General features: G+C 41.0%; 1 protein-coding gene across 1 annotated transcript in view; it reads right to left on the bottom strand.

The window, feature by feature from the left end:
• The window catches only part of Smarcc1 (SWI/SNF related, matrix associated, actin dependent regulator of chromatin, subfamily c, member 1), a 108,155-nt gene that overhangs the window by 64,863 nt on the left and 20,660 nt on the right, over positions 1 to 22,632 (bottom strand). The window contains exons 6-12 of the mRNA NM_009211.2: positions 21,474 to 21,543; positions 17,971 to 18,040; positions 10,439 to 10,514; positions 7,586 to 7,711; positions 4,249 to 4,370; positions 1,311 to 1,435; positions 215 to 274 (exon numbers count right to left, since the gene is read on the bottom strand). Coding sequence (NP_033237.2) covers positions 215 to 274; positions 1,311 to 1,435; positions 4,249 to 4,370; positions 7,586 to 7,711; positions 10,439 to 10,514; positions 17,971 to 18,040; positions 21,474 to 21,543 — 649 coding nt within the window. The remainder of the gene's footprint in view (positions 1 to 214; positions 275 to 1,310; positions 1,436 to 4,248; positions 4,371 to 7,585; positions 7,712 to 10,438; positions 10,515 to 17,970; positions 18,041 to 21,473; positions 21,544 to 22,632) is intronic.

The following is a 22,632-nucleotide window of genomic DNA, read 5'->3' as shown; positions in this document are numbered from 1 at the left end:
CGCCATACACTGTGAGGTGCACGTCACTGGGAGGACCCCAAACAATAACTCATGATAGGACCCTAAAGCATGACAGTACAGAAGGCAATTGGTTAATCTTGAAGAGCAGTAAACAAAGCAAATGAAAGAAACAGTCTGAAATACTGTGAAATAACACAGTATTTAAGGAGCTGACAGAGTCAGGAGAGAGAGCGTTTGTATCTGGGGTCTTTACCTAGATCTGCCACCGTGCCTCCTTTAACGGGTGTGTTTTCACTGTCCTTCTTTGGGTTTACTAGAAGGGAAAAAAGAAAACCAACAGAATCATGTATTAGAAGAAACAGTCACACTGATTTTAAGAGTACACTGTGAGGAGCTCAAGCGATGGCTACTCAGTAAAGGGCCAAGTGGATTAGAATAACTCCAATCAGAAGGGATGGGACACCCTCTTCTGGCTTCCTAAGGTCTGTGCAGCATACATACACATAGATATAAACTAAACAAAATTAAAAATGACAACAACACGATAGAACATGAGTAGAACACGGATGCGTATCGCAAGCCTCACCTTGAGTTAAACCTCAAGACATTAAACCACCTGCGCAATCTACAGTCAATCAACTAGCGATGTGACTCCATTCCACAAACGCAGAAAGGTCACTGGTCAACAGAGGGGGTGGGAGGGGGCAATGCAATGCTGTCTCTTCTACCAAATGTTTGTGTAGCAAACATCGGGGCGATCCGGTTTTCATGCATCACCGTGCTAGGTGAGCACTCTCCCACAAAACTCTTACTCCCAGCTCTCATTTTATTTCTAGTTTTCACAACAAGCATGAAGATCAGACTTCTTCACACATAGGATATTGCTATCTAAGACTCCTGAAGATCTGGATTACAGATTGACAAGACTACAAAAAGGACAATTTTAAATGTCTGTACCTGTTTGATTGGTGTGTCTTCTAAATAAAAAAGTCATATACATACACACAAACCACAACATGGCCCTTAAGTAAAATGAGGAAGTAAGAATTTTTAAAAACAGATAAAGAGAAAATCTATTCATATTGGAAAGTTAAGAACTATGTGTTATGGGTGTTGTGGTAGAAGCCTTTAATTCCAGCATTCAGGAGGTAGAGATGGACACGGCCAGATCTCCCTGTGAGTTCCAGACTAGTCTGCGTCTACATGTGAGTTTCAGGACAGCCGAAGCCACATGGGGAGATGCTATTTCAAAAAACTATAAGAAAACAACTGCATATTCAGAACATGACATCACTTGTTTTCATGGTGAAATGATAGCAAACACCAGGTTTGCTGAAAAGAATACCCACCATTCTTAGGGAGAACCACTTCCTCTATGTTAGGTACAGGTGTGGGGTCTTCCATGTCCTTGGTAAGATCTTCTTGCTCATCTTCTTCCTTCTGACTTCTACGTTTCCCATAAAGGCTAGCTTGTCTAATATATATGGGACAGAAAAAGATACTTTTAGTAAAATGTATCAAGTTCTATCTAAACTACTACTTATACTCAGAACCACTTTTAAAAACAAGAAATAATCAAGCAAATTAAATACTTGACTCAAGTAACATCCAATGAGCCTCAAACTCTAAGTGATTAGTACGTAAAATAGGACAGTCATCCTACTGTTCATATGAGGAGTCTCAATTAGTATAGTGAAAGAACTCCTGCTGAAGAAACACAGCATTCAAATAGCCTAGAAGCGATAAAAGGAAAAAGCGTTGTAGGATATGGACAACTATATTTTCTTGAGGTATCATTTGAGTGTTAAAAAGTCCTCATGTTCCTTATGAAAAATGCCACTGCTTTCTCTGGATAGTTATCATTTGTAAAACTAACAATATGGTTGAGAATTAAAATAAAGACAAGCCTGGTGATGGTGGCACACACCTTTAATCACAGCACTTGGGAGGCAGAGGCAGGCAGATTTCTGAGTTCGAGGCCAGCCTGGTCTACAAAGTGAGTTCCAGGACAGCCAGGGCCAGGGCTACACAGAGAAACCCTGTCTCAAAAAAAAAAAAAAAGGAAGGAAGGAAGGGGGGGAGAGGGAGGGAGAGAGAGAGAAAGACAAAAAGGACATACTGTATGATACAAACAAACAAACAAACAAACAAAACCACATTAGGGTGTGGTGGCATGTGACTCTAACTGAAGCACTCAGGATGGTGGGCAGAACTCTATATATGGACTATTAGCCACCTCAGGAATACAACAAGGTTGTTTTAACCAACACATAGATGCACAAATTAACAAAAGTACCAAGGAGAAGCCAGGCAGTTCTGGCACACACGTTTAATATCAGCACTCTGTAAACAGGAGCAGGAGAATCTCCGAGAGTTCAAGGCAAGCCTGATTTACCTAACCAACACTACAGGGCTACACAAACAGAGGGCTACAGAAACTCTGTCTCAAAAATAAAAAATAAAATAAATTAAGAAAAGAAAAGAAAAAAGAAAAGAGAATACATGGCAGGCAAAGAGAAGACCTTGGAGGCAGAGACGGAACAAAGGACGTGGAGGGGGCTGCTTACTGCCCTGCTCACTGGCACTCCTGTAACACCCAGGACCATCCAGTCTAGAGGTGGTGCCACATACAGGGAGTGGAGCCCTCCCATATCAGGCTTCTTCGTAGGGTAGGGAATTAATTAGGTTTAATTAATTAATTAATTTAGGTTTCTTCTTCTCAAATGAATCTAGCTTGTTTTCTCCAGAGACAGATAGATGTCTTTTGAGTGTGAGGCCTATCTGTCTACCTAGTGAGGTACAGGACTACATAGAGACCTGCCTAAAAAACAAAAACAAAACATAGGCTGGGCAGTGGTGGCACATGTCCTCAGTGAAACATAGGCACATCTGTGTGAGTATGAAGCCAGTTTGATCTATAGAGAAAGTTCCAGGATCTACACAGAGCCATCATCTCAAATTACTCCTCATACCTCCACCACAAAACAAACAAAAAGCCAAAACCAAAGCAAAATTTAAAAAAAAAGAGAGAGAGAGAGAGAGAAAGAAAGAAAAAAACAGTTATCAATAACCAATCAAACAAAAGTAGATCCACCTTTATTCTCAGCATTCAAGAGGCAGAGGCAGAGAGGCAGAGAGGCAGAAGCAGAGAGGCAGAGGCAGAGAGGCAGAGGCAGAGGCAGAGAGAGGCAGAGGCAGAGAGAGGCAGAGGCAGAGAGGCAGAGGCAGAGAGGCAGAGAGAGGCAGAGGCAGAGAGGCAGAGGCAGAGAGGCAGAGAGGCAGAGGCAGAGAGGCAGAGAGGGGCAGAGAGGCAGAGAGAGGCAGAGGCAGAGAGAGGCAGAGAGGCAGAGAGGCAGAGAGAGGCAGAGAGAGGCAGAGAGGCAGAGAGGCAGAGGCAGAGAGAGGCAGAGGCAGAGAGGCAGAGGCAGAGAGGCTGAGGCAGAGAGGCTGAGGCAGAGGCAGATGAATCTCTGAGTTTAGGGCTACAGTTCTAGGACAGCCAGGGATATATGAGAAACCCTGTCTTGAAAATGAAAACAAAATAAAACAAAACAAAAAACTATAAAAACAATAAACCAAATGTATATGTTAAAGTAGGGAAGTCTGAAATTATCAAATATCTATTTATAGTAATAGAATTCACCAAATATTACCCACACTGTAAGTATAAACTTTAGGCATTGTATAAAGCATTGAAGTTTCATTTTATATTATCAGTAATCTATTCAATTACAAATTCCAATTGTTACTACAAAATGGTCAGGCTTGTCAGAACATTCAATAGTTTAATAGTTCCAGGTTCTATCACTTCTGTGAGTAAGTTTAATCAGAAATGGGAGAGGTGGTCAGATCCAATAGAGACAATAACTGTGTGTCTTGGAATTGAGCTCAGGCTACACTAGAACATGTTTTCTAGAGTAGGCTAGACTCAAAACTGAAGCAGTACTGTCAACCCTGCCTCCTAAATGGCACCACACATGGTTCAGGACAGGACTCCTGAAACACCTTACTTCCCACCTTTTCAACATGTAAGTACAAGGGAAAGGCTGTATTCAAGGAATTCTTTTCTTTCTTTTCTTTCTTTTTTTTTTTTTTTTTTTTAAGATTTTATTTGTCTTACACATATCGTATGTATAAGTGCACTGTTGCTGTCTTTGGACACACCAGAAGAGGGCATCGGATCCCACTACAGATGGTTGTGAGCCACCATGTGGTTGCTAGGAAAATCCTAGGAAAGCTGTTCCAAGTTTCTCTCCTTGACTTCAGATCAAGCTACAAACATCTTACCCTTTCTTCCCGCTCTTCTTGCGGGACTCTGTGGCTGTGGGAGGAGGAGGAGAAGGGGAAGGTTTCCTCTTCCTAGAGTTGGCAGAGGCTTTTCTGTCTCTCCTTTCTGGACTTCTGACTGGCTAGGGAGAAGAAAATGAAAGTAAGTATCAGGCAAGCTTATCCACTCGTCAGTTTCTACAAACCCATGTCCAGGCTGACTTTCCATACACTGCCCAATCTCTGCATCAGAGCAAAGGAAGCCACAAAACAAGCACCAACTACCAGCATTCCTGACCATCTAGGTCAGCCAGGCTCAACCTGTAAGCCGCAATCCCTTTGCAGGGTTAACAACCCCTTCATGGGGTTGTTTCAAAAACAGATTAATTTTATATTACAATTCATAACAAAACAAGTAAAAAACACTAAATACCAGCAAAACAGCAGGAGTTAAGAAGTAGCACCAAATAGAATGTTATGGCTGGGGGCGTCACTACAACATGAGGAATTAGTTGTACTAAAGGGGGTGAGAACTACTGCCCTAGTGTCCAGCAACACAGCAGATCTGAAACGCTAATCCTAAGCCACACATCCTCAAAAGCACTCAAGGCACAGCTGGACCCTGAAAAAAACAATTTCTGTTCAACATTTGTGTTCTCAGATGGGAAAAGCATTTCAGTAACTACTAATATATGAAACATGCTACTGAAATTACAAGCTCAAATGATCCTGCCTAAAGTGGCATTTATAAAATCGCCCAACAGCTCCAGGAGAGGGGGTGTTAGCACCTTTAAACCTGGCACTTAGGAGGCCAGTCTGGTCTACAGAGTGAGTTCAAGGACAGCCAGGGATAAACAGAAAAACATTGTGTGGAAAAAAAAAACACAAATATATATATATATATATATATATATATATATATATATATATGTTATTTATTTATTTTGGTTTTTTGAGACAGGGTTTCTCTGTGTAGCTCTGGCTGTCCTGGAACTCACTCTGTAGACCAGGCTGACCTAGAACTCCGCCTGCCTCTGCCACCCGAGTGTTGGGATTAAACACCACATCCGGCTCCAATTATTTTTAAAAATTTTTTTTAAAGAATTAAAATTAGGGCTAGTGAGATGGCTCAGTGGGTAAGAGCACCTGACTGCTCTTCCAAAGGTCCAGAGTTCAAATCACAGCAACCACATGGTGGCTCACAACCATCCCTAACGAGATCTGACTCCCTCTTCTGGTGTGTCTGAAGACAGCTACAGTGTACTTACATATAATAAATAAATAAATATTAAAAAAAAATTTAAAATTAAAAAATAAATAAAATCTTGCAACATACAGTGTGACAAAGATGTTTTAGTATTAAGAGCACAGGTGTAGGGGGTTGATGAGATAGCTTAGCAGTTAGGAGCACTGACTGCTCTTCTGGAGGTCCTGAGTTCAAATCACAGCAACCACATGGTGGCTCACAACCACCCGTAAGGAGATCTGAAGACAGCTACAGTGTACTTACATATAATAAATAAATAAAATCTTAAAAAAAAAAAAAAAAGAGCACAAGTGTAAAAACATGAAATCTCTCTATTTTCAGTTAATGGTTTAACATCTATACATGCAGATACAAATATATACAAATATAAATGTCAAAGAAAACATAAAACAAAAAAGAACAAGGCAAGCTTGGGGAAATAGACCTGCATTCCCAGCACGGGAAGGCTTAGATTGGTATTGCCAGCCGGGCAGTGGTGACACATGCCTTTAATCCCAATACTTGGGAGCCAGAGGCAGGCGGATTTCTGAGTTCGAGGCCAGCCTGGTCTACAGAGTGAGTTCCAGGACAGCCAGGGCTACACAGAGAAACCCTGTCTCAAAAAACCAAAAAGATTGGTATTGCCAATTCAGGTCAGCCTGAGCTACAAATGAAGTTACAGAATACACTTATTTAAAACAGCAACAAAATCAAACAGAAAGGAAGTTTAAAAAGCAAAACAAAATTTAGCTGTCATAAATAAAAATGATCTTAGAATCACAGGTCTCTTCACTGGACTGCCATAAACCAAGTTACAAAAGGCTTTCTTCTTGGCCCAAATTCTTACTCTAGTGACGCATGTAGCCAAAAAGTTGTGGTTTGGGCTGGTGAGATGGCTCAGTGGGTAAGAGCACCTGACTGCTCTTCCGAAGGTCAGGAGTTCAAATCCCAGCAACCACATGGTGGCTCACAACCATCCGATCACGAGATCTGACTCCCTCTTCTGGAGTGTCTGAAGACAGCTACAGTGTACTTACATATAATAAATAAATAAATAAATCTAAAAAAAGAAAAAAAAAAAAGTTGTGGTTTTATTTGTAGAGACAGGGTCTCACTATGTAACTGCAGCTGGTCTGAAATTGCTATGCAGACCAGGCTGGCCTCAAAACCACACAGCCCTATCTGCCTGCCTCTGCCACCAGAGAGCTAGGATTCACGGCATGCACCACCACCAGGTCTAGCACAAATACTGCCTTTTATGGAATCACGAGTAAATAATCAGAACTTGAACTTCACTTAACCAAAAAATTTCAGGGTAGCATATAAAGTAATAAGTTTCACTGTGGTATCTTCTTACAAATAAGGACTTGTACTTAATAGGAATACAAACGTTAAATGCTAAATCCCCTATTGTCATAAAACACTGAAGCACTTTAATTCTCAAAATATTTTAAGACCAGTATTTTGTAACATTGTGTTTACAGTGAAGTTAAATAAACACACTGGTTTTTCTAAGAAAACCTGGTAGATAAGTTAAGCTATCGCATGGTATTATTTAAAAACATGAAAGTTATTACTGCTTTGATGGCTAAATTTTAAAATGCATTAAAAATTAAAACAAGGGGCTGGTACCCACATGGTAGCTGACAATTGTCTGTAACTCTAGTTCTAGGGGTTCTAGAACCCTCACATAGACATACATGTGGGCACAACACCAATGCACATAAAATAAAAATAGTTAAAAAACAAAAACAAAAACCAAGAGCTGGTGAGGCAGGACAGTGGTGAAGAGCACTGGCTGCTGCAGGGTTTGATTCCCAGCAGGCCTATTCTGGCATCCAGACACTACATGCTCACATGTACACACATGCTGTAACACCCAGATACATTAAGTAATTAATCTAAAAAGTTACCATGTATCTGCTGGAAAAGTCAGCTAAGATCTCCCTTCTCTCGGAAGATGCCAACAGATGGCTGCTAAGTCACTCAATAACTCATACATGGACATCTTAGGTGATGGCCCACAGTGTGTAAGTGTAGATTATCAAGAAAGAAAATACTTAGAAAGAGCAAAAGCAACCAGTGTTATAGAAATAGTGCCACGTGAAATACCTCTTCATTCTTTGTTGAAATTCGTTGACGAAAGCTCACTGGCTTTCTGTTCTCATCCACTTCATAATCCTCTTCATTCATCCATTCATTGAAAACGTCAGTGTCCAAAATCCATTTTACATGAACCTAGAACCGTATCAAATTGACACAATTATGATTCAGCATTAGACCATTTCCTCCTCTAAGTCACACCTAAAGGTACAGAGAGAGGGGTGGGGCTTGTTTGTAATGCAATGAAAGGGAAAAACTAGCAATTACACCTATAAAGCTTCCATCAACACTGAATATAAATTGTGATTGGGCAGGCAATAGATGGACTTGTTTCAGGCACGTTACCAGGGGAAACAAGAATCTACCCCCTTGGGCTGGTGAGATGGCTCAGTGGGTAAGAGCACCCGACTGCTCTTCCGAAGGTCCAGAGTTCAAATCCCAGCAACCACATGGTGGCTCACAACCATCTGTAAGGAGATCTGACGCCCTCTTCTGGAGTGTCTGAAGACAGCTACAGTGTACTTACATGTAATAAATAAATAAATCTTTAAAAAAAAAAAAAAAGAATCTACCCCCTCTTTGTAGGATAGCAACAACAAACCAATATGATCCCACCAAAGAGCAATTTATGGAACCAGTAAGTTTATTGGGTCTGCTTAAAGAGCATGGGTGTCCCCCAAAAAGCTTTACTACAAAGTCACTCCTACATAAGTATGACCTTCTATTTATTAATCTTGCAGTCTATATTCTCTCATGTGCAATTAGGGCAGAATTACAAACACAGAAAGCTAGAAGATTTGTTTTGGTTTTTTAATTATCTTTTTGTTTGTTTGTTTGTGTTACATAGTCTCACTATGTACCACTGACTGGTCTAGAACTCTGAATGCCAACCAGCTGCCTCAAACTCAAGAGATCCACCTGCCTCTGACTCAGGAGTGCCAAGGACTACAAGCGGACTACAAGTGCGCACTGAGGACTCTAAGGGAGCACCACTGCCTTGCCTTTGGGGAAAGATGAAAGATAACAGAGTGACAGAGGAAGCACAGAAGATCTGCAAGGTCATCTGCTAAGCTGTGTCTCCAATGGCACAGCACAGCTCATGTCTAAAAGCCTCTGTGAAGTGTGGGGAGAAACTGATGCTGACAACAATGGCAATAACCTGGAAAATAATGGTGAAGTCACAGGGACTGGGCACAGAACACTGTTACTGTAGGCGCTGGAAAGACAGGAGAATGTGGACTTCGGGGAACTAGCTCTAGTTACTATACATTTTAAAATACTGTTTTCTAAAATCACATTTGTTTTTGTTTTTTCAAGACAGAGTTTCTGTGTGTAGTCCTGACTATATTGCAACTTGTTCTGTAGCCCAGATTAGCCTCCAACTCAAGAGATCCACCTGATTCTGCCTCCCAAGTATGGGATTATAGGGGTGTGCCAAAGGTATGCATTACCACATCCAGGTCCTCAAGTTACAGTTTTTTCAAAAAATGAAGTTTGCTTTACTAATTAAAAGCTATGCTTTTAATTTCTTAAGAAACTAAAATTGCTGGGCAGTGGTGGCACCCGCCTTTAATCCTAGCACTTGGGAGACAGAGGCAGGCAGATTTCTGAGTTGGAGGCCAGCCTAGTCTACAGAGTGAGTTCAAGGACAGCCAGGGCTACACAGAGAAACCCTGTCTCAAAAAAACCAAACCAAACCAAACCAAACCAAACAAACAAACAAACAAAAAACTAAAATTAAGGGGGCTGGAGAGATGGCTCAGTGAATAAGAGCACTGATTATTCTTCCAAAGGCCCTGAGTTCAAATCTCAGCAACTACATGGTGGCTCACAATCATCCGTAATGAGATCTGAATGCCCTCTTCTGGCATGCAGATAGAGCACTCACATGAAAAATAAATCTTTTAAAAAACTGCTTTTGTTTCTGGGGGAAAGGCAGCAACAAACATCATTACTGTGAATGAGCAAACACCCATTTCACGGCAGCTCTGGAAAGACATTTCTTAGCAGTTGGTGGTGGTACTTTAATCCCAGAATTTAGGAGGCACAGGCAGGTGGATCTCTCTTAAATTCGAGGCCAGTCTGGTCTACAAATGGTGTTCCAGGACAGCCAGGGCTACACAGAGAAATCCTGAGTGAATAAAACAAAAGAAATAAAGCAAAGAATTTATCTTCTACTATAATCCCAGAGTGCGACATCTTTGTAATGGTGGCTCAGTCACAGTGGGAGGAACAGAGTTGAGAGAAGTTATGCATTCTCAAGACCTCTCCATAGAGGTTGAACTTGACCCCCTTTTCTCACACTCCGACTTGGCACTGGGTTCTTCTCAAGCACTGCACACATTAACTCCTAAGACCTTAATACAGTGTCGTCAGGGTCACAGATATGTTCTTGAGTTGAAGACATAAAAGGAGAACACCATTATATATCTTTAAAAAAAAATACAGTTGTGTCTGGGCATGGGCTTACTCTTGAATAAGGGACTGAGGCAGGATGACCATTACAAAATCAAGGGCAGCAGTGACTGCATAGGAATCTTAGGGACAACAAACATAAGCCAGAGTGACAACAGCTTTCCAAAACCAAATTAGTTTATTGTAGAGAATGACAGCTACTTATTTATTTATGTGTATTATTATGAGTATTTTACATACACGTTATGTCTATGCATCATATGTGTGCCTAGTCAACACGTTTCTACAACAGGGACTCTCTACATGGCTGTTGTCTTGGAACTGAGTATGTAGACCATGCTGGCCTTGAATTCAGAGATCTGCAGCTTCTGCCTCCTAGTGCTGGGGTTAAAGGTTTGCACCACTTTGCCTAGCCAAGAGTAACTTCTTTTTTTACATATCCATTACCTTCCAGGGCTTTTCTGGGATTGGTGCATCTTCAATTTCAGCATCAACATCATTACTGTGGACCCAAGTGTCATAGCTATAAAGCAATTAAACAAGTAAACAAATTAGAGCCAAGTCTCTTGATTAGATAGACTATTCAAGCACTAAGGATATATATTACAAATATTATTAAATTTTTTTAAAATAAATTATGGTCTAGAATCATGGATAAAAGAAGTTGCCACAAAAGCCTGACAGAGTTCACATCCTAGAACTCATGCACAAGTAGGAGACCTGACTTTTCCAAGTGTCCCTTGTCTCCGCTACACGTGCATGGCATGAGTGCACCCACCCTTACACACATTATACACACACACAGTAATAGTGCTTTAAAAACACACCTTTCTCTCATCACTGTCAATAAAACTGAATCAAGCCAAAAATTGCCTGAATTAGTTAAAAAGAATTCTAAATAGATGCTGCCCACTGCTCAAAAACTTAGCCTTCTTGTCATTACTACTACCAGGTATTTGTTTTCTGTCATACCCAGCCTTTAGCCCTTCAGTCTCCATTGCTAGCTTATAGGTTCAGCCACATTAACCATCAAAATTAATACAAACATTAAATATTAACAATATCTTTGATATTAAAGAATGAAGGAATACCTTTTAAGAAAATTCTTGGGGCTGTAGAATTGGCTCAGTGGTTAAGAATACTGACTACTCTTCCAGAGGACCTTAGTTGAATTCCCAGCAACTACATCGTGCCTCACAGCCATCTGTAATGGGATCCTCTACCCTCTTCAAGTGTGTCTGAAAACAGCTATAGTGTACTTACTCATCATATATATCAAGTAAATAAATAAATAAATAAAATGTTTTCACTAATATAAAAGAAAAATTCTCCTCTTGGTGGTCAGGTTTTCAAAGTCATACTACATTTTTTAAGTCTTACATCTGTACTGTAAGTGAATCTGAATCCCACAGGCAGCTCTACATCCCCTCGGCTCTATGTAGTAACTGTTCCAAACCAAGCACACTCCAAGTTCCAAGTGTGCCTTCAAAGTACATTCAGAGTCAGTCAGACTTCCTTGTGTCTCCACTCCTCTCATTCCTCCACACTCATTTTATACCCTGCCCACTGCTTTCCCAAGAACTGAGGTTTTCACATGCCAACAGAATAATCTTTTCAAAAAGTAAGTACACTGTTCTACAATTCAAAAATTTCCAACGACTCTGGGCTGGTTGGTCTTTGTTTTGTTTAAGACTATTTGACACAAGAAAGGGTCATCTGGAATGAGGGAACCACAATTGAGAAAATACCTCCATCAGACTGGCATATAGGCAAGGTGGCAACATGTTTTGTTGATTAGTAAATAATGTAGAAGACCCAGCCCACTGTGGGTGGTACCACCACTGGGCAGGTAGGTTTGGGCTATATGACAAAGCATGCTGCCAGTAACCAGCATTCCTTCATGGTCTCTACTTCAGTTTCTATCTCCATGTTCCTAGCTTGGCTTCACCTTCGATAACGGAACCAAATAAACATTTTCTTGCCAAGTTGCTCTTGGCCAAGGACATAAAGAGATAGCAATACAAAGAAACTAGGACAGACTCCAAACTACTAAGATTGAAAGTCAAAGTCCTCACAAAAACATTGGTTTCTGTGTTAGTCAGGGTTTCTACTGCCATGATGAAAACACCAAGACCATAAAGCAAGTTGGGGAAGGAAGAATTTACCCAGCTTATACTTCTAGATCATAACTCATCATTGGAGAAAGTCAGGACAGGAACTCAAGCAGGGCTGGAACCAGGAGGCAGAAGTTGATGCACAGGGTACTGCTTCCTGGTTTGCTTTACATGGCTTGCTAACTGAAAGAAAACAGGACTGCCAGTCCAGGGTGGCATCACTCACAATAGGCTGCACACTTTCTATGTGAGTACAGTGTAGCTGTACAGATGGTTGTGAGCTTTCAGGTGGTTGTTGGGAATTGAATTTTTAGGACCTCTGCTCGATCTGGTCAACTCGCCTACTCTGGCCCAAAGATTTATTTCATTAAGTACACTGTAGCTGTCTTCAGGCGCGTAAGAGGGCATCAGATGTCATTACGGATGGTTGTGAGCCATCATGTGGTTGCTGGGATTTGAACTTAGGACCTTCATTCAGCCACTGAGTCATCTCGCCAGCCCCTCCAACCCCCCCTGCTTTTTGGCTGCACTATTTCACACCGATGACTAATGAAAACACTGCCTTACAGCTGGATCTCATGGAGACATTACCTCAACTGAGGCTCCTTTCCCTCTGATGACTCCAGCTTGTGTCAAGTGTACACAAAGGCAGCCAATACATTTGCCAAGGTCTCACATTTCCTCTAGGCTCCCATATTTTCTTCTTACTCCTCTCTCAGGTTACAGGATGCAGTGGCACATGTGGAAGATTCCACTAAGTTAGAATGCACTTCCTGTCTGCTGCTCCTCACAGGCTCCAACATTCACCACTGTCACAACCACCACAGGAACCATCTTTTCTCAAGTTCCCACCTCAGACATCCTCATGAGCAGGCAACAACTCAGTGCTACAATCATTAAAGCCATCCCAAAAACTGTAAATATAAAAGTGTCTACTAAATGAAAAGATTGCTAAAGTTACTATACTGTCCAATAAAATTATAACACTAAGCGAAATGACCAATGTATCAGGCTTTGAGTTTGATCTCTAACATGACATGAACAGAAAACCAAGGGACACTCAAATCAAGTATTTGTATGATGGCCATTATTGTGGGTTAAGTTCAAAAGCACCTGGAACCAGCAGTCCTCTAAATTGAGTACTTCCGTGAATATGCATATACACAGACATCCACACATCTCATAAATTTGCTTAACAGTTAAATATAAGATTTAGGGGGAAAACCTCTTGGCCAATAAGCAAAGATTACCATAACAAAGAAGGGGGAAGTAATTTTATATTCTTTCGAAGTTTTGATTGTAAATGTAACAGGCCATAGTTACTAACAAAACTGAAAATGGGATCAAGCCTTGAGAAGGAAGGTCCTGCATCATTAGAAAATTAGATGCTGGACCACATGGTGGCTCACAACCAACTGTAATGAGATCTGACGCCCTCTTCTGGTGTGTCAGAAGATAGCTACAGTGTACTTATGTATAATAATAAATCTTTGGGTCCGAGTAAGCAGGGACTGAGAGAGCAGGGTTGACCGGAGCGAGCAGGGGTCCTAAAATGCAATCCCCAACAATCATATGAAGGCTCCCAACCATCTGTATAGCTACAGTGTACTCACATACATGCAATAAATAAATAAATCTAGGAGGAGAGAGGAGAGGAAAGGAGAGGAGAGAGGAGAGAGGAGAGAGGAGAGAGGAGGAGAGGAGGAGAGGAGAGAGGAGGAGAGGAGAGAGGAGGAGAGAAGAGAGAAGAGAGAAGAGAGAAGAGAGAAGAGAGAAGAGAGAAGAGGAGAGGAGAGGAGAGGAGAGGAGAGGAGAGGAGAAAAGAAAAGAAAATTAGATGCTGGGCAGGTATTCTTGACAAAAAAAAAAAACTTATGAAACAAAGTTTTAGTTTTTGGGTTTTTTTGGCTCATGGGTTTAAGAGTCCAGTACACAATCAAATGGATAGAACAATAGAGGTCAAAGCAGCTGGAATATGCAGTAGAGGTTTGTTCACAAGGACACAGACAGGACAAAGAGACCCAGAGAAAAACCAGGCAAATCCTTCAAATGAACACCAACTGCCCACCTCCTAAAGATCCACTGAGCCTGCAAACTACACCATATACTGAGAACAAAGTATTTGTCAAAACCTGAGACTGTGGAAAGCATCTCAGATTAAAACCCAGAATAACTGTTAATCCTATGGTTTAATAGTCTGCCATAAATCTGAGGCTCAATCCAGGCATTTCAAAGCACAAACTCCTTTTCTGTGATAACTACAATGGAATAGGACGGCTTTAAAAAAACAGCCAGGCATGGTGGCGCACAACTTTAACCCCAGCACTTGGGAGGCAGAGGCAGGCAGATTTCTGAGTTCGAGGCCAGCCTGGTCTACAAAGTGAGTTCCAGGACAGCCAGGGCTATACAGAGAACCCTGTCTCAAAAAAAAAAAAAAAAAAAAAAAAAAAAAAAAAAAAACCCAAACAAACAAAACCCACAACAATCAAAAAACAAAACTCAAAAACAGAGGTGGCATTGGCTGGAGAAACAGCTCAGCGGTTAAGAGCACTGTTTGTTCTTCCAGAGGTCCTGAGTTCAATTTTCAGCAACCACATGATGGCTCATAAACACTTGTAATTGTATATGACTCCCTCTTCTGGTGTGCATGAAAACAGTACTCATATACATAAAAGATGTATATCTTAAAAAAAAAAAAAGGTGGTGGCATGGCTCAGTGGTTAAGAATACTGACTGCTTGCCCAGGGGAACCAAGTTCAAATCCTACCGCCCACATGGTACTTCCCAAGTGTCTATAACTCCAAGATCTGATACCTTCACACAGACATACATGCAGGCAAACCACCAATGCACACAAAATAAAAATAAATTTACAAAAAAAGTGGTGGTACATGCCTTTAATCCCAGCACTCAGGAAACCAATCTCTGAGTTTGAGGTCAGCCTGGTCTACAAAGTGAGTTCTAGGATAGCCAAGGTGTACAAAGAGAAATCCTGTCTCCAAACAAAACAACCAACCAAACAACCACAAAAGTGCACTGGAAGTACATCAACTTACAAGTACTTAATGAAAAGAAGTAACTCAAATGTTACTGTTAATAATAAAATGTTTTGTCAGTATAAAGTTATCAATTACAGTTCATAATAGGTGCAACAACAAGCTTACTTCATTAAACCAAACTGTATTAAAAGACAACCAACATCTGTACCAAGCACAGTGGCATCCTGGCACTTAGGAGACTGAAGCAGAAAAATCTGAGTTCAAGTTTGGCCTAGGCTATATATGGAAGAACTTCCTCAAAAATAAAAGACTAGACATACATCTTTAAAATTTAACAAGAACGAATGACATTGTCTTCAGTTAAAAATGTAATAATGTCAGATACAATGATACATGACTGTTGTTCTAGTCACTTGAAAGACTAAAGGGAAATACCCAGTCTGCCAAGACCAGGCAATAACAAAGAAAAAAAATGAAATGGGGGGGGGGGGTAGGTAAGAGGGGACGCCAAGGGCACAGGCATATATAATCCCAGAAGTTCTAGAGGCTTAGGCAAAAGGGCTACTAGTTCAAAGCTTATCTGCATAAGAGATTCTACTTCAAACCAAAACCAAAAAGCCACTGGGGAGAGAGGCAAACAGCAATGTAATTTCTGACAAGAAAATCAGAATTAGACATAAAGTGATCTTATTCATAATACTTAACACGCATAGCTTTTTGAAAAGATCAAAATTCATTTGTCATAAACATTAAGAAGAAAATCATCTTTAAAAAAATACTAAGGGTATAAGAGCAGGAGAGCTGGCCCCTGCCATGGGATAGAGATGGCCTCATTCCCTCACCATCTGAGACAGCTGAAAAGAGCTGGGCCTGTCCCTCACTTGGGGAAGCAGGCCCTACATTTTGCCTGGGTAGCACAGTAGAGTTGGCCCTGCTGGCATGAACCCAAGGGAGTAAGAGCAAGAGAGAAGGTCAGCTTTGGCACTGAGTGAACTAGCTGGGGCAGTGCTGCAGAGCTCAGCCTGGTGGTGTGGGTGAGGGAATACTGGTGGGTTGAACAACTCAGCCACCACCCAGGTCAGGATGCAGGGTTTTAAGCTGGCCCAACCCAATGCATCTACACAATATATGAACTACTGGAGAGTGTGAACGGGGCAGTCCTGAAAATTCAAAGCTACGGGAGCTCTGTGACACAGGGGGACAACAGGACATCTGACAGGAGTCCCTGGGAGGATCAGTACTGATCTATAGCAGAAGCCAGGGGCTTTGAACCAGACCAATAACTCATTACAATGAATATTTGCAAGTAAAGATGTACAAACAAAAGAGTATACTTTGAGACACACAATAGCTTCCACAAGGGAATTTTTTGCTGTTTCTTTTGGGGAGTTACAATGAAGGAGGGCAGATAAGAAGGCATGAGTGGAGAGGATGAATGGGATTGGGATACATGATGTGAAATTTACAAAGAACCAATAAAAAGATTTTTAAAATTTACTCATTTCCTGTGAATGTACTAACTGTCTATGAATGTTCTCTGTGTACACCACGTGCGTGTCTGATGCCTGTGGAGGTGTGGAAGGGAAGGAGGATCTCCTGTAATAAAAGTTACAGAGTGATGCACGCTCTGAGAACCAAACTGGGATTCTCTTCAAGATCAGTAAGAACTCATTAATGAACCAACTCGCCATCCCCCAAGATTCCTTTCTTAAAGACATACATCTTAATTAAAGGATTAATAACATAAGAGATCCCTTTGGCAAATAAGTCTTTCTCTTTGAGATGACTGAAATTACATTATGCTTCAAATATGAAGTCTCCCCTACAAGGTCCACAGGCTAAAGAATCTGACTGGGCCATGAAGGAGTTTTAACTATCAATGATCAATTCACTGAATTCATACTTGAATGAGATATTAGGACAGGCAGACTAGAAGACAGAAACTGATGTTCAGCAGTATACCCCCACAGGGACATCTTGGCCTTGCAACTTCTGGTATGTCTCTGTTTCCTGGCTGTCACCTCCACTTCAGCACACCCCTGACACCACAATGCTCTGGCATACAAGCATACAGTCATAGGCCAAGCAACCGGGAAAATAAAGAACTCTCCTATTCATATGTGGTATATGTATCTCACATGGTTTTTTTGTCTTGTATTTTTGAGACAGGGTTTCTCTGTGTAGCCTTGTAGGCCAGGCATGCCTCAAACTCTATGCTTCTTTAAAGGTGTGGCCACCACTCCTGGCTGACATAATTCTTTATGCCACAACATATGTGAATACAAGATCCTAAAGGCTCCAATCAGGAAGTAACAGAAAAGAAATAGAAACATGAATTACCCTAATTTTCTCAGTAAATACTGTACACCTGCAAATTCCATTAGACTATCACACTGCATTTCATAGGTAAATTGTATGTATGTATTTGAACGTTAAACAGTGTTAGTGTTAAAAAGATAAAGCTGCTGCAGGTGTAAAGCACGTGAGCCTTAGCCTGAGTGTAAAGATCTGGAGTCCTGGGAGGGGCGTGGGGGAGACAGACAGGCAGAATATAAAAAGGGAACAGAAAATGCTTTTAATTCCAACCCTGGGGAGACAGTAGTAGATAGGTGGTAGTACTTGCCTCTAATCCCAGAACTTGGGAGGCAGAAGCAGAGACATCTAGATCTCTGTGAGTTCGAGGCCAGCCTGGTCTACAGAGTGAGTACTAGGACAGCCAAGCATACACAGAGAAACCCTGTCTCGAAAAACAAACACAAACAAACAAACGGATGGGAATGCTAATAGATTTTATCCTCACAATCTGTAGGCATATGCAATTATCAAGACCAACATGAATAATCATAAGACAATTAGGCTTAACTACCTGTCTGGGTAGAAACCCCAGTGCACCAGCACCTGCTTGTCTCTCCTCATCACTGGTCTCAGCCACTCCTCTGAAAGAAAATCATCAAAACAGGACTCAATTTAGTTAGGATTAATATGTATGATGTCATATATGTATACAACGTATTTGCAGGAACCCAGAGCTCAGATGGTCAGATGTCAGATGGCCGGGAACTATGGTTATAGACAGCTGAGAATATACTTGTAGCTACTGAGACCCAAACTCTGTTCCTCGGCAAGAGTAGTTAAATGCTCTAAATTTTAAGCTTTCAAACTGAAAACCGCTTGTCAGATTAAAGGGCCCTTGCTGGATCTGGATCTGGAGCGATGGCCAGTCAATAAAGAGCTACCAGTACTTAGATAAAAAGCCAGGAGACAGGAGTACATGCTGAATTTGCAAATAACCCAGGCTCAATTCCAAGCACATATAAACCTGCTCACAACCACCCATAACCAAGTTTCAAGGAAAACAACAAGCACATATAAGATGTACATACATGCATGCAGGCGAAACATTCATACACAAAAAGTAAAATAAGCTGGGCGTGGTGGTGCACGCCTTTAATCCCAGCACTTGGGAGGCAGAGGCAGGTGGATTTCTGAGTTCAAGGACAGCCTGGTCTACAAAGTGAGTTCCAGGATAGCCAGGGCTACACAGAGAAAACCTGTCTTGAAAAACCAAAAAAAAAAAAAAAAACAAAAAAAAAAAGGTAAAACGAATAAGTCTAACCTAGAAAGTAACAACATTAAGTAAGGTGTGTGTGTTGGTGCATGCCAATTCCCAGGACTGGGTGAGTGGAGAAAGGTAGACCTCTGAAAGCTCACTATCCACCTCATCTTGCAACTAAACAAGGAGCTGTAATTCCATTATGAAAAACTGATAAAAGATGGTGAGGGGCTGAGAGGCTGCGGGCCCAAGGGACAAGAGTTCAGTTTCCAGAATTCCCATCAGGCAGCTCACAACAACCCCTTGTAATTTCAGCTCTAGGGGACCAGATACCCTCTTCTTTTGGGCTCTAAAGGCACCTGTATTCACTTGCACATATTTCCATACAGACATAAGCAATTAAAAATAAATCCTGGGGGTCAGGTGGTGGCATCCCTTTGATCCCAGCACTTGAGAGGCTGAGGCAGATAGATCTCTGAGATGTAGGCCAGCATGGTTTACAGAGCTAGTACTAGGACCGCCAAAGTTACACAAACATTGCCTCGAGAAGCAACCAAACATAAATGTAAACGAATGTCTATCTCTGACTGCCTGACCATATATGTGCAACTTCCTACTGTGTATGATCCTACTACAGGTCCAAAAGCAACTACTCACAGACGTGGGTGTTGTTCTTGCCTTCTACCATGTGGGTCCCAGGGAAGGAACTCAGGTTACCAGCCTTGGCAACAAATGCCTTTAAACACTGAACCACCAAAGAACCTCTGTGCTCTCTAAAACTAGTGAAACTGACTTAGGTCCCCTGAATTTATCCCCAAAGATTATGCCAGCTTGGCCAGGACAGTCAAGGTCACACAGAGAAACCAATTTAGAATAACAAAAACCAAAACAAGGGGGGGGAAAAAAAAAAAAACCAACCAACCAAACCAAACCAAAAAGGCCACGAAAGAAATTTAAAATAACAAGTTCCAAGAAAGCCATGGCTATATGGCAAGACCTTGTCTTAAACAAAAATCAGAAAATTAAAAAAAGAAGAAACCACCCTAACACATTAACAGAAAAGCCAATCAATGATAAAAGTGAACCATTTTCTCTTTCTTTTCTTTTTCCTTTTTTTGGGGGAAGGGAAAAGGTTTCTTGTGTAGCCCTGCCGTTCTGAAACTCTGTAGAACAGACTGGCCTTGTACTCTCAGAGAGCCACATGCCTGCCTCTGCCTCTGCCTCCCAGGTGCTGAGATTAAAGGTGTGTGCCATCACTGCCCAGAAAATTAACTATTAACAGGTGTATTCAAACACAAAATGAAAGAAGCTGACAATAGATCACTTGAACTATCAAATCAAAGGGAAGAGACAAACCAAAGTGAGTAAGTCTCAAGGATTTATGAATAGGAATCAGCTGGTCGGTGGTGGCGTACACCTTTAATTCCAGCACTTGGGAGGCAGAGGCAGGCGGATTTCTGAGTTCGAGGCCAGCCTGGTCTACAGAGTGAGTTCCAGGACAGCCAGGGCTATACAGAGGAAGCCTGTCTTGAAAAAAACAAAAATAAAATAAAAATAACCCTAATCAATTCAAAGCCAGCATGAGCTACATTGTGAAATCCTTACAATAATAATAGAGAAAAAAAAATTCCACCGTTTTAATGTTAAGGGTTCAGATTTAAGGCTGGAAAGATTTGGGACAATTCCATAATCTTGCCAATGCAACTGACTTCACTTTGAATCACAGGACCCTATACACACAAAACCAATTCACATAAGCTGTCTATGTCCTCTGGCCTCTAGAAGTTAACTGTGGCACAAGGGTTCCCACGTGTATGCATATAACACACCAAACAAATTTTAAAAACGAGGAAAAAGGGCTGGTGAGATGGCTCAGTGGGTAAGAGCACCCGACTGCTCTTCCGAAGGTCAGGAGTTCAAATCCCAGCAACCACATGGTGGCTCACAACCATCCGTAACAAGATCTGACTCCCTCTTCTGGAGTGTCTGAAGACAGCTACAGTGTACTTACATATAATCAATAAATAAATCTTTAAAAAAAAAAAAAAAAAAAAAAAAAAAACGAGGAAAAAAAAGTTGGGGTACATCGTGGAGAGAGAACAGCTGGGAAGGTAGCTCAGTGAGTGGGTAATGGGTCCTAGCCCTATACCCAACAGCACATACTCTCAACATTCAGGAGCTGAGGGCATAAAGGTCTCTGGCTACGCAGAGTTCAAGGCCAGCCTGATGTATATGGAACCCTGCCTCATTTAGAGAATTATCTAACCAGAGTTTGTTCAACTCTGTGGCAGTCAATAACCATCTGCCTCAGATATCCCTGTATTTTATCAGTTCACAGCAAACATCAACATTAAAAAATTGGTGCTACTGGGGGCTGGCGAGATGGCTCAGTGGGTAAGAGCACCCGACTGCTCTTCCGAAGGTCCAGAGTTCAAATCCCAGCAACCACATGGTGGCTCACAACCATCCCCAACAAGATCTGACTCCCTCTTCTAGAGTGTCTGAAGACAGCTACAGTGTACTTACATATAATCAATAAATAAATCTTTAAAAAAAATAAAATAAAAAATTGGTGCTACGTTTTAAATAAATCTAACTGGTTAGAACACTGAGCAGCAGAGGCTGAGCCTCACTTTCTAAAAGAATCAAGTGGTCCAATCTCAGAGTAGCATACCAGCTAAGTGATACGTTAGAGAAAACAGAACTCTATGGAAATGGTGGTGTACTTATTTAGACATTTCTTTAGAAGCCTACATTATTTATACCCTACGGTACGAAGTATGTGTTAAAGAGCTTACAACCAACGGTTAACTTACCATCCTCTTGTGAGGAAGGATATGGATAAATATGGTGGGAAGCTTTTGACTTCTCATCAGTAAATGTCCCCTGCAAAGCAAATAAATAAAAATAAGTCACATGGCAAGCAAACCATTATGTATGGATGCAAATTCTCTAAGAGGGAAAAAAGCATTTTTAAAAAAATCGTTTTTGTCAAGCAAAGGGATAGTGATTAACAACATAAAATATTGTTTCTAGATATACAAGAACGGAATATTCTTTATCAAGTGTTTCAGATGCCTGAGTTTTTCCAAAAGATTTGGAAATATTTGTATATACTTTATCAACTATCATTAATCCAAAACAAAGAAATTCTTTAAAAATCAAACTTATTGAGGAATGTTAGCATTTAAAATGTTGTACCTTTACCATCAATAAGCATGTCTCAAATTCTTAAAATTATTTCATAACCATCATAAACAATGAGCATGGGAACACAACAACACAAGAGTAACTGTAAAGTATATTCACCTTAAAAAAAATTAAGATTTTAGCCAGACCTAGAACCTAAGAACTTCGGGAAACAGGAGGCTAGAGAGTTGACGGCCATCCTCAAGTATACTACGTTTAAAGCTAGTCTAAGCTACTTGAGACTGTCTCACAAAAACAAACAATAAAACAAACACCCCCCCCAATCACAAGTACGGAGCCTAGGCTAGTTTCACGCTCTCCACCCTCTTGCCTTACTGTCCAGCATCAACCATCACTAACTGACATGAAGGCTGGCACATAAGCTGGAGTCACAGCAATAACAGGTGGGACACTTGAACCAACCACGGTGTACATTGCTGCTGCCACTTTATGTCAATGCTGGAGCACCGCTATGAAAATTAAAGGTATCATATGGCTAGGTTAAAGACTACTAAATACATCTTTAAAACAAAACTAGAAACCCCTCAAAACCATTTAGACTAACAAATGCTCATTCTTGATGCCACACAAACAAGAAAAAGTCAAGTATTCAAGTAGAAACTCAAGGCACCCTCTACATTTCTCCTTAAAAAATGAGTATTTACTCATTACTCCAAACAAATAAAAGTACTGTCACTTTATCTGTAGAAAACTAAAATATAAAAACTTTAGAGGGGCTGGAGAGATGGCTCAGTGGTTAAGAACACTGACTGCTCTTCCAGAGGT

Source organism: Mus musculus, chromosome 9 (assembly GCF_000001635.26).
Source record: "Mus musculus strain C57BL/6J chromosome 9, GRCm38.p6 C57BL/6J".
Classification (NCBI taxonomy): domain Eukaryota; kingdom Metazoa; phylum Chordata; class Mammalia; order Rodentia; family Muridae; genus Mus; species Mus musculus.
This window is presented reverse-complemented; position numbering and strand designations above follow the sequence as displayed.